Here is a 12,956-nt window from a genome sequence, read left to right as displayed (position 1 = left end):
AACAGTTATATAAGGTCCTCTCTGATTTAGTCCTGATACGTGTTTAAACTCATCTGGGACTCTCCTCTGTGCTTACACAGCTCCAGCCACACTGGCATCCCTCTATCCTTGAAACAAATTAGACGCATTACGCTTTTAAGGGTTTCATACTGGTTATTCCCTCTGCCTAGAATGCTCTTCCCCAGATATCCGTTATCACTTGCTACAATTCAAGTATTTTCAATTCTACTGTTCCTGCTCCACCCTCAGTATCCCAATTTCCTCTATTTTCTAATTTTACTTATGACCTTCTAACAGAATATAGTTTGCTTATCTATTAAGTTATTGTTTTATCATCTATCTCTTCCCACTAAAAAGTAAGTTCTAAGAAGACAGAGATTTTTATTTGTTAATGTTTTTGTTCAGTTTGTTTATCATGCCTAGAACAGGACCTGGCATATATTAAATAAGTGGCTGACTGAATGAACAATGAGACATTGCAGAAAATGCTACAACAGAGGAATTTGTTGTAGAGCCTCTATAGAGGCTGTATTCAAGATGGATAAGTAGAGTCCCTGCCTGGGCATTATAAGAAAGTCCATTCATTTCTTTTAAAAATTGGCAGCCCAGCAAGACTGCCCTGATTTCTTCTAGATCTAAGTGCAACTCCTGCTGTTTTTCACAGCTAAGAAGAGTCTGGTTGTGCTAAGTGACTAGCTCAATCCTTTTCTGTCATTATCCCACTCCCCATGTTCTTTTTTTAAATTAAAAATGATTGGGCGAATTTCCTAATCACTTATGAAAGTTTACAAAATAATAAATTGAAGTGGAACTGGGATGAGCCACCAACTTAAAAAAAAAAAAAAAAGAACACAAAGTTCCTGGTGAGTTGTGGTTAGAAAACAGGAATAAATTTGAATTAATCATGATCCTGGCCATGGTGAGAGAAGGATGGAGAATCTACAGAATAGCAAGATGGGCCATGTTAGTAATGACCTAAGAAAAATATTGCCAGTATAGAACCTTTTGGAATGATCAGGCATAATGAAATATTGAATAAGTCCACCTGTGGTCTGCTATTCATTAAGTTAAGTAACACCTTTATGAAAACACTGGCATGTCAGTTACTCAAAGGACAGATTTTTTTTTTTTTTTTAATGACTCAAAGACAGCAATGATTTTATGCTAAACTTACAAGGCTAGTGTTTTCAAAATTTGATGTGGGGCATTTCTATTTTCTAAGATCCAGAGTCAATTCCTTGATATTGACTAGTGTAACTACACGACTCTTAAATCAATATACTGAGGGTATGATGTATGAAGGAATATAAAATAATGCGTTTCAAAATCAACGTCTTTTATGAAAATATATGAAATCTGAAAGCTCTCCACATGGTATAGGGAAATGGAACCAGAATTCCTACAAAAGGCAGGGGCACCCATCTCACCTAAGTAGTTATCATCCTCTGATTTCCCTGAGAAACTGTGCTGCCGCACATCGATATTGGTAGCACCAGCTGGAATTAGGACCACAACGTTGTAACCTGAAAAGAATTGAGCAGAAACTGAGCATTCCACAGACTGGTTCATTTTCTCTAAGCATGGTGTAAAGGGTGGCGACAAAGGAATATATCAGAATTCTCACTGTTAGGCGTCTAATAGCCAGATGGGTAATATACCTTAACAAGACTGATTTTATGTTTCACACAAATACTTTTACATATTACATGTGGTTAATAATGTTAACAGTTTGACTATTTTTCTTCTCACAGTTCTTAGGAACAAATTCTTACCATAATGTACTGTGTTAAATGTTCCTGCCACTGTTTTGCATGAAGAATTATCGCCACCACAAACCCCACATTTATCTCTCCGGGCTTTTGAGTTTAAAACATGATCGCATCCAGCTTGCTTTTAAAAAGAAAACAGTTGAAATACATGGTAAGTATTAGAGAGGTTAAAATTCTTAGATAATGTGTTTCTTTGAAAGAGGGGCATTCCAAACGACAAGAACTTAAAGTCTCTGTAAACTTTTAAGCGTGGTGAACTCAAATAGTCTTTATCTCTGTTATGGGAAAATGTGGTCCTTGGACCAGCAGCCATGAGCATCCCAAATGATGTTGGGCATGCAGAATCTTAGGCCCCACCCAGATTCACTGAGTCAGAGTATATTTCCTGGCATGTAAATAAGACCCTTAGGTGCTTCATCTAGAGATCAAAGTTTGAGAAGCACTGGCCTACAAGTAAGTAAAGTAAATGTGGAAAAACAGCTCAGGAATGAAAAAAAAAAAATTAAGGAGTGGCTGAGAGCTATCGCATTGAACAGCTCACACCCCATCTTAAGGTAGCAGTCCTTGTCTAATCCAGGCTACTGCTGCCATGCAGAAACAAGGCTAGTGTTGACATTTCTCAATTTTCCAAGATATTGAAAATCTGATTTTATGTGAAATCCCCTATGTTTAAACACTGGCTATGAATGGAGGACTAAAGCATGACTGCAGGCTGCCAGGTTGAGGCCTCGGGTTCCAAGTGGCCTCTTCAGTGTCTTCCTATCTTAACACAATGCAGCAGAGTACACAAGAGTCTGCAAACATCAGTGGCAACCACCAGAAGACCAGGAGGTCAGAGTTCACATTCTCATCTATTTTGCTCCTTCGAATGAACCAGTCTCTGAGGAGAAACTCCATGTTTTGCTCTAGCATGGAGTGACAAGGAAGTCCTCACTGTAGCTGTGGTCAGGAGTTGGGTGAAGCTCAGAGACTCTTCCATCAAGTCCTACCAATGAGGAGCTCCAGTGTGCCCTGGACTGCTTGTAAGGAACAAATGCATCATCCCAGAGACTGGCTGTGTAAGAAATGATTTCTGACTGATGAGAACAGGAAAACAGTGCCAAACCTCAAGAAATCAGTGCTTTGATGCTTTACTATCAGCCAGATGTGTTATTCAATTTCTAAAACTTGCTGTCAAGAAGCTTTTGGGTTTAACCTTATGCACAATGGTTAAGGTAAAGAAGTTGTGTATAGTGTCGATTATAATCTCCTCACAGGGAAGTTTCTTGCAAGCCCCCACAGAGAGTGTCAGAAAAATGTAGGGCAGTGGTTCTCAAACTTTGGCATGCATCGGAATCACGTAGTGCTGGGAGGGATAAATTAGGAGTTTGGGATTAACAGATATACAGTACTGTACATAAAATACATAATCAATAAGGACCTACTATATAGCCCAAGCACAGGGAACTATACTCAATGTTTTGTAACAACTAATAAGAGAACAGAAAGGATATATATATATATATATATGTATACATACAGATAAATGTAATTGAACCACTGTGCTGTACACCTGAAACTAGTACAACATTGTAAATCAATTACACTGCAATTTTAAAAAATCAAATAAAATAAAACAAAGAAAAGAAAGACAATCAGATGGTGCTCAAGCTGGTCTGAGGACCCCACTTTGAGAACCACTGCCCTGGAGACAACGCACAGACACAAGCAGCTGCTATTGTGTTGAGGAAGCTACACGTGACAGTTTGGCAGCAGGACAACACAGTGAAGAGAGTGCCATCTGGGACTCACCCGGCACAGGCCTTGGACACAGATGTCATTGGTGTCCTGGCCACACGGCGTTCCATCTATCACTCTGTCACGGAGCTGATAGTAGGCTGTGCTCCCTGCCACCCTGCAGAACAGCTTGCAGCGGTCCTTCATCAAAACTAGACAGGAGAAACACCATGCGACGTGACTTTCGTGCCTGGACCCTGTGCCAGCCTGCAGCCGTGGGCACCTCCCCAGATGAACTTACTTCCACTGTATTTTGGGACCCAGCGCACGTTCGGATGCAGACCGTTGATGTTGAAATGCTTTCCGTCAAAGTGAGCACACTGTTCATCTCGGAAGTCTCGCTTCTGCTTGGGACACGGCTCTGTGTTGCAGGACTTAAATTTCATTCTGCGCCCTACACAATACTTGCCACCATTTCTGGGCCTGATGAAAGGTAAAGAACACACAGGCTGTATTATACTGTATTTCTCTAATGTATTATAATATTTTATGTTATCATGTGGCTTCCTGTCTTGGAGGGAGGCAAATGTGAAGTAGTCAGTGACAGTGGCCAGGACAAGCGCTCTGGGGATCTGGGTTTGTACTCTGCCTTCAACATCATTAAGTGTTTAACCCTGGGCAAGTCACTGAATGTCTGCAAGCCTCAACCCTTCCATGTGTAGAATGGGAAAGTACCATTCTGATAAGGTAAGGCAGTTTTGAGGATAAAATGAGAGAGCATTTAACTTAAAGTCTGAAATATAAAACCGGGGGTCTATCAGGTCATTTTCTGTCCTCCATGCCCTGAACATCCACATTCCTTTAAAGACACAGGAGAAAAGGTACAAATGAATACGTGGAATGCTCCTGTCTACCTCTGTACCATGGTATTCTCGTGGGTGACCATCCTAAAACTTGCCCCATTCCATTTCCATTTATTTCTTTCCCTCTTCTCTCTCTCTCTCTCTCTCCCTGCATGACTATTGTTTTTTGTTTTGTTTTACAAATAAGATGGAATAGGATGTGCTCATATTTTGACTAAACTTAATAGGAGAAGCAGGAGAGAGTGTACTGGTTTCATTAACTTGTATGTGACAAGAGTGTGGAGGATGCCTTACAAAGCACCACAGAACAATTTAATCTCAGCATGCAACCCCGCTCATGGATTTTCCAGATGTGACCCAGAGAGTAAATTATATAACCCATCTCCCAACGGTCAACAGCTTGCCAAGTGCATCACGGAAACGGGAAGATCACAGAATCAGAGGAAATCAGACTCACCCACCCACAGCTAGAGCAGCCTGGATACTGTAGCTACTCTAAGCCACCTCTCAAACTGAAAGATTTCTACCTTTTGTCTTTAGAGTGAGTCTTTCAGAGTAATTCAGACAACAAGAAGTGCTGTTTCCCCGCCGCCCCCTGACTTTGTTTTGTTTTGTTAAACCAGGACTTGGGAAATGGGAACTATATCCATGACCATAAAATACAGAATCAAGGGCAGTCTAGCAGAGCTGGGCTGCCGTCTATGGGGTCACACAGAGTCGGACACAACTGAAGTAACTTAGCAGCAGAGCTGGTAAGGCTCCAGAGTTGGATCTGGTTTCCTGTCTTGGCCCTAGCCTCACTCTGTGACTAGAGACAATGTTCTAGCCTCCCACAGATTCAGCTTTCCTCTTCTCTAAAATGAGTGCACACAGCAGATGCCTAAAAATGTTAGCGACTATGACATCATATTTCAGCACAACCCAACCCAATCTGATCCAGCAGTTTGTTTGTTTTGAGTACTGCATCCGAGCTATGATGTATGGGTGAGTCAGGTCTCATTGGTGTTGCTGAGTGCCTGAGTCTCAGAAAGGGCTGCCTGTCTATGATACTCTCATAAACATGTTCTCTCCAGTGTAGAGGGAGGTAAGAGTGTGGGCTTTGTAGTCACAAGCTGGGCAACTTTGTGTGAGCTACCTGGGCTCTGTGAGCTTCGTTCTGCCCAAGTAAACAGAGATGATACTGTTCACCTGAAAGGCTTGTTATAAATGAAGAGTTCAATAATGAGTATGGTAAGTATTCATGGTTATTTTTCACGAAGGCTTTATCTATGCAAAACAGCACATAATCCAGCAACATCTATGTATGACTGTTTCCCCATTAAGCCCATGTGATTTACATCTGCCTGTGTGCTTGACTCAGAGAAGGCAATGGCACCCCACTCCAGTACTTTTGCCCAGAAAATCCCATGGACAGAGGAGCCTGGTGGGCTGCAGTCCATGGGGCAGCTAGAGTCGGACACTACTGAGCGACTTCACTTTCACTTTTCACTTTCATGCATTGGAGAAGGAAATGGCAACCCACTTCAGTGTTCCTGCCTGGAGAATCCCAGGGACGGGGGAGCCTGGTGGGCTGCCGTCTATGGGGTCGCACAGAGTCGGACATGACTGAAGCGACTTAGCAGCAGCAGCAGCAGCAGCAGCAGTGTGCTTGACTAGCCCATACTCACGCATACCTTGTGCAATGGAAAGCCGGCTGAGGTACTTTTATAGCAAGGGATGGAAGGTTCAGAGAAGTTAAGGACTTTCTTTGTCCAAGGTAACACAGCTAACAAAAGAGCAGAGACCAGACTGAAATTCAAGCTTCCCAGATTCTCCCTCTGTGCTCTTTCTGTTTCATTACCCAGGAGCTACAGCCCAGAGTCCTGTCTTTTTCTTTTTTGGTACCATGTAGAGATGCAGTCTTGGTTTCCTGGATACTAAGTTCTTCTCTCAGAACCGAAGCAACCCAGTCTCATGCATAAAATATCACTGATGACACGTGAATAACAGAGCAGGCTCATATAGCTGTAAAATCTGTTTTTCTGTTTATAAGGAAGATCCCCTTCAATTTTTTTCTCAAATTAAAACAAACTTCATGGAATTTTTTTTTAATGTTTCAACTAACTACAGGGGATCCATCAGGTCATTTACCTGTTGCCTGAAAGTAACTCATATTTCTTCTCTTTTGAAAATAATTTCTTTTACAGTGGATATTTTTCTTCCAATTCTCTTATATAAAAAGTGTTTTCTGACTCTTGAAATTGAACAAGAGCAGCAACAGTTAACATTTGCAGGTGGCTTCCTGTTTCACATAGTAACACTGTCCACCTTTGCTTGCTCTGACCATTACCAAAAGAGCATTTTTAAATTTCTTTTTATAACTGACATTTAAAAAAGTAAAGAACACATATAAAACACTCCATGTGTGAGGCAATATTGCTGAAGGTTATATACGGACCCTGGAAACAGGTTTGAACTCCAGCCCTGTTTCTTAACAATGGTGCAATCTTAGGCAAATCACTGAATCTCTCTTAGTTTCCCTACCCATAAAAGGGAGATGATGCTAATATCTGCTTCATGGGGCTGAGTGAGGGTTTTTCGGTTAACAGATTTGAAGCACTTGAACATGGCCACCCACATAGTAAATGTTAAGTTATTCCAAGTGTCTGTAACTATAGTCCATGGGCCAAATCCAGCCTACTGTGTGTTTTTATATGGTTAGTGAGCTAAGAATAGTTTTTAACACTCTAAAATAATTTAGAAATAAATAAAAAGAATATTTTGGATCACATAAAAATAATATGAAATTCAAATTTCCACATCTGTAAATAAAAGTTCTGTTGGGATATAGCTACACCCACACGTTACATATTATCAACGTATGTTTCTCACTAAATCAGCAAAGCTGTTTAGGAGGGACAGACAGCCGATGCTCCCCAAATCTAAGATATTCACTATCTGGCCTTTTACAGAAAACATTTGCTGACCCCTGAGCTGGATGGCTGGATGGCATCACTGACTCGATGGACGTGAGTCTGAGTGAACTCCGGGAGTTGGTGATGGACAGGGAGGCCTGGCGTGCTGCGATTCACGGGGTCGCAAAGAGTCGGACACGACTGAGCGACTGAACTGAACTGAACTGAGCTGGTCTAGCATACAAGGCACCATGTCACTTGCCAAGATATGTCGCTGACTGTGCACAGCCATCCTGTGCAGCAGGTAGTGACAATCCTTGTTTCTGAACCTTTGCTTGAACAGGGTTTAGAAATGTTAACTAACCTGGCAAGTTCCCATGCCAGTTAAGTGAGACACACTGACTGAGAGACCAGGGTAGGCCTTCCTGACCCAAAGCCCATGACCTGGCCTCTTTCCCACAGTGCCTCTCTTGAGACAGGTCTCTTCCCATTTCAAAACTCATTCTATGACTTTATTTGCTTTTTGTGTGAAGGCAAATGGTATTTTATGAATGAGCGTAAATTTGCCCTTTAAAATATATAGCTTTTAAAAAAATATCCTAGACAATAGGATCTCTACTGAATCTGCATGGACTCTGTAATGGGGAGGGCTTCAGACAACTGAATTTCATGGAAAAATCTGTGTTTTAATTTAATAATTTAGCTGAGTGGGAGTTTTATTCCCCCATAGGCAAATACTGAAAATTATACAAAATGTAACTTTAAAAATAGCATTAGTCACATTTTCCAACTATAAAATCCTTTTAAAATATTGTTTCTCAAATAGGGATAGAAAGAACTTAAGGAAATTGCTGATTAATTACTATGAAAGTAACTGTATTCAGCACAGGCAAGTTGAATCACATATACAAAGAAAATTCACAACGCTGCATGGCCAAAGCTTTGGGAGAATTTCGCAAAGATCATTGTAGGCGTATTCTACCTATAAGGAAAGTTCAACTTTGGTCTGCAAATGGGTTTGAACAAAAATCTCAACATTTATGTTTACTTACAACAAATTAGGGTTAGCACTAGGAAGAAATTTCTAATGATACAACAGGCAGCCTGAGAAGGTAAATGTGTTTTCTATATTTGGAGGGTTTTAAGAAGGGCTCTAATGACCAATTATGAGGAATGCTGAAAGGCTATTCAAGGGTTAGATGGGATGGACCAAGGAGCCATACTAGCGATCATCAACAACTTTGTCAAATGGAATAGTCTATGGGATTGGATCTCTATACATTCATTAGTTAATGGCTTTCCCACAGTAGTCAATTCTCAGTATGTCAAAAGATAGATCTCTCTGGACTTAGTATGGGGTTATGTCCTGATTAAACTCATTGTAATTTGAAAATATCTTAAAAGTTGAAAATGCATTTAATACACTTAAGCTTACTTTATAATAAAGTATTGACTATCTCATAATGTATTGAATGCTATACTGAAAGTAAATAGTAGAATGTTTATCTAGGTACAGAATGGTTAGAAGCATATTAGTTATTTACCCTTATGATCGCATGGATGACTGGGAGGTACAGTGGATGTTGCTGCCCAGCATTATATGAGCATCATATTGCAAATCAGTAGCCTGACAAAAGACCAAAATTCAAAATCTGAAGCACTTTTTCTCTTCTGCATGTGCTCCCGCTCAGTTGTTAAGTCATGTCTGACTCTTTGTGACCCGCCAGGCTCCTCTGTCATGGGATTTTCCAGGCAAGAACATTGGAGTGGGTTGCCACTTCCTTCTCCAGGGGATCTTCCCAACTCAGGGATCGAACTCTCGTCTCCTGTTTCCTGCATTAGCAGGTGGATTCTTTACCACTGAGCCACCTGGGAATCCTAATGTATTGCTTTTGCACCATTGTAGAGAAATCTTAAGTCTAACCAACATAGGTTGGGGACCATCTGTAAATACCTCAAAAAAACTTCACAGCCAAATGAGGGACTGATTTTCTTAGGTGAAATATACATATGTTTATTATTCTATTTATGGAAGATTTCATAAGCAGTTGCTAGAGTCAAAGCCTAAATGGGAAATATGTAGTTTACAATCTTGTCTTTTTCTCAAATCTATGAGCTTATTCTTTAATTTGACCTATCGACTTAAAAGCGAAACAGAAGCATAAGAAGAAGGAAATACTTCGCCTTTCTTAAAAAAAAAAAAATCTGCATTATTTTTTAGTTTGATAGACCATAACAATTCTGTATTCCAGTTTGTTCTAGTCACCAGGAACCTCAGAGCCAAATTTAGAGCACAAAATAAGTATATGGCCCAATGGCCTGGTAATGCATCATCTATATCTAAAGCTTTGTCTTGTTTTGGGACCCCAAGTTCTGTTTTTGGTGGTTCTGATTTTAAATTTCATCCTATGACATGTTTCTTATAGATCAGGTGACCATGTAATTGTTTAATTCAGGACATTTTGAGAATTGAAAGGAGAGCTATCAATAACTTCTCTCAGGATAACAAATGTAAATGGGGACCTTACAGACCAAAACATACACTTATCTTATATGTAGGACATCAATCAAAAATGGGACTAAAAAAGTAAAGCATGTAAAGACAAAATATTAGGGCTCCATTGTCATGATGGTGTACCAACTGGGACCAAAAACATTTTGGGGATATGAAATTAGAAAGAATATGCTTTCTAAAGTTTGCTCTTCTAGTATATCATAATCCCATGCACATGGCAAGGCTGCTTCCCTTTTTTAGCTTATATATATTTAAAGAAAAAGAATACATAGCTTAAAGTATCCAGATACTAAATATATTATTGAATCCCATGAATATAGTGAAAATAAAAGAACAATCCAGTGTTCTTGATAGAGGCCTACCACAGATTCTAAAAATGGAGCTCCTCATTATATTCTAAGGGCTTCTGAAACTGAGAAGAGCATTTTGCCAGCCAACGTGGGGGCCAAGAGTTCCGTTCTTTCAAACTTCTTGAGAATCAGGACAGCAATCACTGGCACATTCTACATAACAAACCATCTGCTCTGCTAATTTCTTTGAACAAGCTTTTAAACTGCTTTGGACCTGTTTTTCTCTTTTCAGTGTCCCTCTTTCTTGTCTAGCTGACTTCCCCAGCGCCATCGTAATCTCAGTTACGAGAGGCAGACTCCTTCCTTAGTAGTTCACAGGGACATCCCAAAGTACACATAACTTGGAGGAGTTTAATGAAATGATGTCAGTGCTGACACTCAACTAGGTGGGTTGTATTATTTTAAAACTTCCCATAGCAAACATCCAGGACAAGAACATCTAATTGAAGTCTTTAATGATCAGTTCCTAACTTCTGAAGGTGAGGATCTCTGCTTCGCTTTGAAGCTCAAGATCTTTTCCTGCTGAGATCTTTAACACTGGGTGCTTTTCTTTGCCTGGCCCATTCCAGTTACAGTGTGATTTATCTCTTCCCATACTACTTTTTGAATTGCTCTAACACTATAAAAACAAAACACATACACAAAAACAAAAAACCCACTTCTTTTGAATGGAATATTCTTGAGTCAAAATGTTAAAAGTACCTACTATTCGCAATATCCACACTCCCATGATAATAATAGCTTATTATGATAATAACAGGGCTTCTCTGGTGGCTCAGTGGTAAAGGATCTGCCTGCCAAAGCAGGAGGTGCAGGTTCAATTCCTGGGTCAGGAAGATCCCCTGGAGAAGGTAATGGCAACCCACTGCAGTATTCTTCCCTGGAAAATCCTCATGGACAGAGGAGCCTGGTGGGCTACAGTCCATGGGGTCACAAAGGAGTCACAAATGACTCAGTGTCTAAATAACAAGAGCAACAACAACATGATAGAAACAATTTGGTTCAATGTAGCCAAATGTTTTAAATTTAAAAAAAATTCATCATATTTGCTGCTAGCTTAAAATGTTCTGTTTTAAAACTTCAACAATATAAGCAGCTACAATTACGTAACCAATCGATTTTAACAAGCAAGTTGTGGAACAATATATATAGGATGACCCATATTTTATGTTATGTGATACTTATTTCATGTAATACATATTAGGTCGATAATCTTTCAAATTATTTTTTAGTGGTTATTTCTTGTGGGGAGTAGGGGAGTAGGAATGACAGTAAGTTTTTATATCATACACTTTTGTATCTGAATTTTTTGAAAACACCTACTATATTTACATTGTATTTTTTTTAACTTTTTATTTTGTATTGAGGTATCACTGATTAAAAATATCGTGATAGTTTCAGGTGAACAGCAGAGGGACTCAGCCATACATATATATATATATGTCCATTCTCTCCATTATTATTTTAAAAACTAATACTAAACATAGACTTTATGGGAAAATCTAATGTATATTAGTTTATATACATAGCTACAGGGTTAGTTTTACAGATCAGAGTCTATAACTTATAGACTTGTCCTTAAACATTTATATTATGTGGATATGAAATAATCTTGGACTATGAACAAAGATAAATTAAAATAAATTGATTGCCATCTGTGATTTGGACTATACAGAGTGTTTACGTGAATAGGGCTTACAATGACAGGCTAAAGCTATATTCTTTTTTGTGTACACAATTCAGATTTTCATTATTAAAAAATGGCACCTTTGTCAACAGGAGGCCCTTTTCCTACTCAGGGAGAATCAGCTGGCCTGAGTAGCTATTACTATTTCAGGACTTCAGGGGTAGACTCTGCAGTAAAACCTAGTCTACTGCACTAGCCCACTTTGCTCCTCAACCTGCTTGCTTTTCTCTCCTATCCAGTCTGTTATCCCTATATAGGCTGTTAAAAATTAAAGAGTACTGCTGAGGCAAACCATTTTGCATAATCCCAAAGCAGCTGGTTCTTAAAGATGGTTGTGAGTCTGCATATCTAAAAACTAATTGGGAAGACCTCTTGGGCTATATAGCTTTGATGGTAATAAAAGCATGTATTATTTTCTGTTCCTTTAAACTTTATACATCTTAGAACCAGACAAAATTTGATATCACTCCTTATAATGAAGATAGCAACTTTTAAAATCCGCTTATAAATAGCCTCTCCCCAAACACACGTCTATCATAATGAAATGCTGGGGGAAAAGCCTGTGGACTTTATTTGAACAGGTTAAGTTTCAACAAGGTTTGGCTGGTAGAGACCACTATGGTCATTCGCTGAGAATCACCATGAAAAGCCGTTGTAGGATGGACCTCAGGAGTCAGGGTAAAAATAGTTTGATTCAAAAGTAAATCCTGACTTAGGCTTCCAGGTCCCTTGGGGTTCACTAACGCCACCTTGGGGGTCTGCGTGCCCTTTTAGCATTTCAGTTGCTAAGTAGAAAATTAACATTTATCTACAATCTGGGTGGAAATGTCCAATTTCTTTGTTTCCTAATGAACATCTACTTTATTAGCAGACTACCCCAGCCCATGGTGGGGGGTGTGGGGGGGTAGTGAGACATTCCTGAATGTCAAAGCAACACAAAGCATCTACCATTTAACAGATAAAGCTTTTAAAATAAAGGGTCACAGGAGAAAAATAATACAGAGGTATAGAGCGTAGATACCATTGGTCTGGGCAGTCCTAGAAGTCCACTCATTTTATAATCTGAAAAGAGCTCTTCACTTGCCTCAATTTAAATGACTTCCTCTAGGAATTTTCCACCCCTGCTGCCCCAGTAGTAAGAGCGATGAGCTCCGAGACTTAC

At 39.6% G+C, this 12,956-nt stretch overlaps 1 protein-coding gene across 2 annotated transcripts in view; it reads right to left on the bottom strand.

Moving 5' to 3' along the window:
• Positions 1-12,956, bottom strand: part of ADAMTS9 (ADAM metallopeptidase with thrombospondin type 1 motif 9) — a 163,189-nt gene that overhangs the window by 102,815 nt on the left and 47,418 nt on the right. For both annotated transcript variants that reach the window (XM_061396475.1, XM_061396476.1), the window contains exons 13-16: positions 3,787-3,968; positions 3,561-3,697; positions 1,773-1,890; positions 1,428-1,523 (exon numbers count right to left, since the gene is read on the bottom strand). In XM_061396475.1, the coding sequence (XP_061252459.1) occupies positions 1,428-1,523; positions 1,773-1,890; positions 3,561-3,697; positions 3,787-3,968 (533 nt within the window). The remainder of the gene's footprint in view (positions 1-1,427; positions 1,524-1,772; positions 1,891-3,560; positions 3,698-3,786; positions 3,969-12,956) is intronic.

This window comes from Bos javanicus, chromosome 22 (assembly GCF_032452875.1).
Source record: "Bos javanicus breed banteng chromosome 22, ARS-OSU_banteng_1.0, whole genome shotgun sequence".
NCBI classification, from domain to species: Eukaryota; Metazoa; Chordata; class Mammalia; order Artiodactyla; family Bovidae; genus Bos; species Bos javanicus.
Note: the sequence above shows the minus strand (reverse complement) of the source record. Positions and strands in the feature narration are given on the sequence as shown.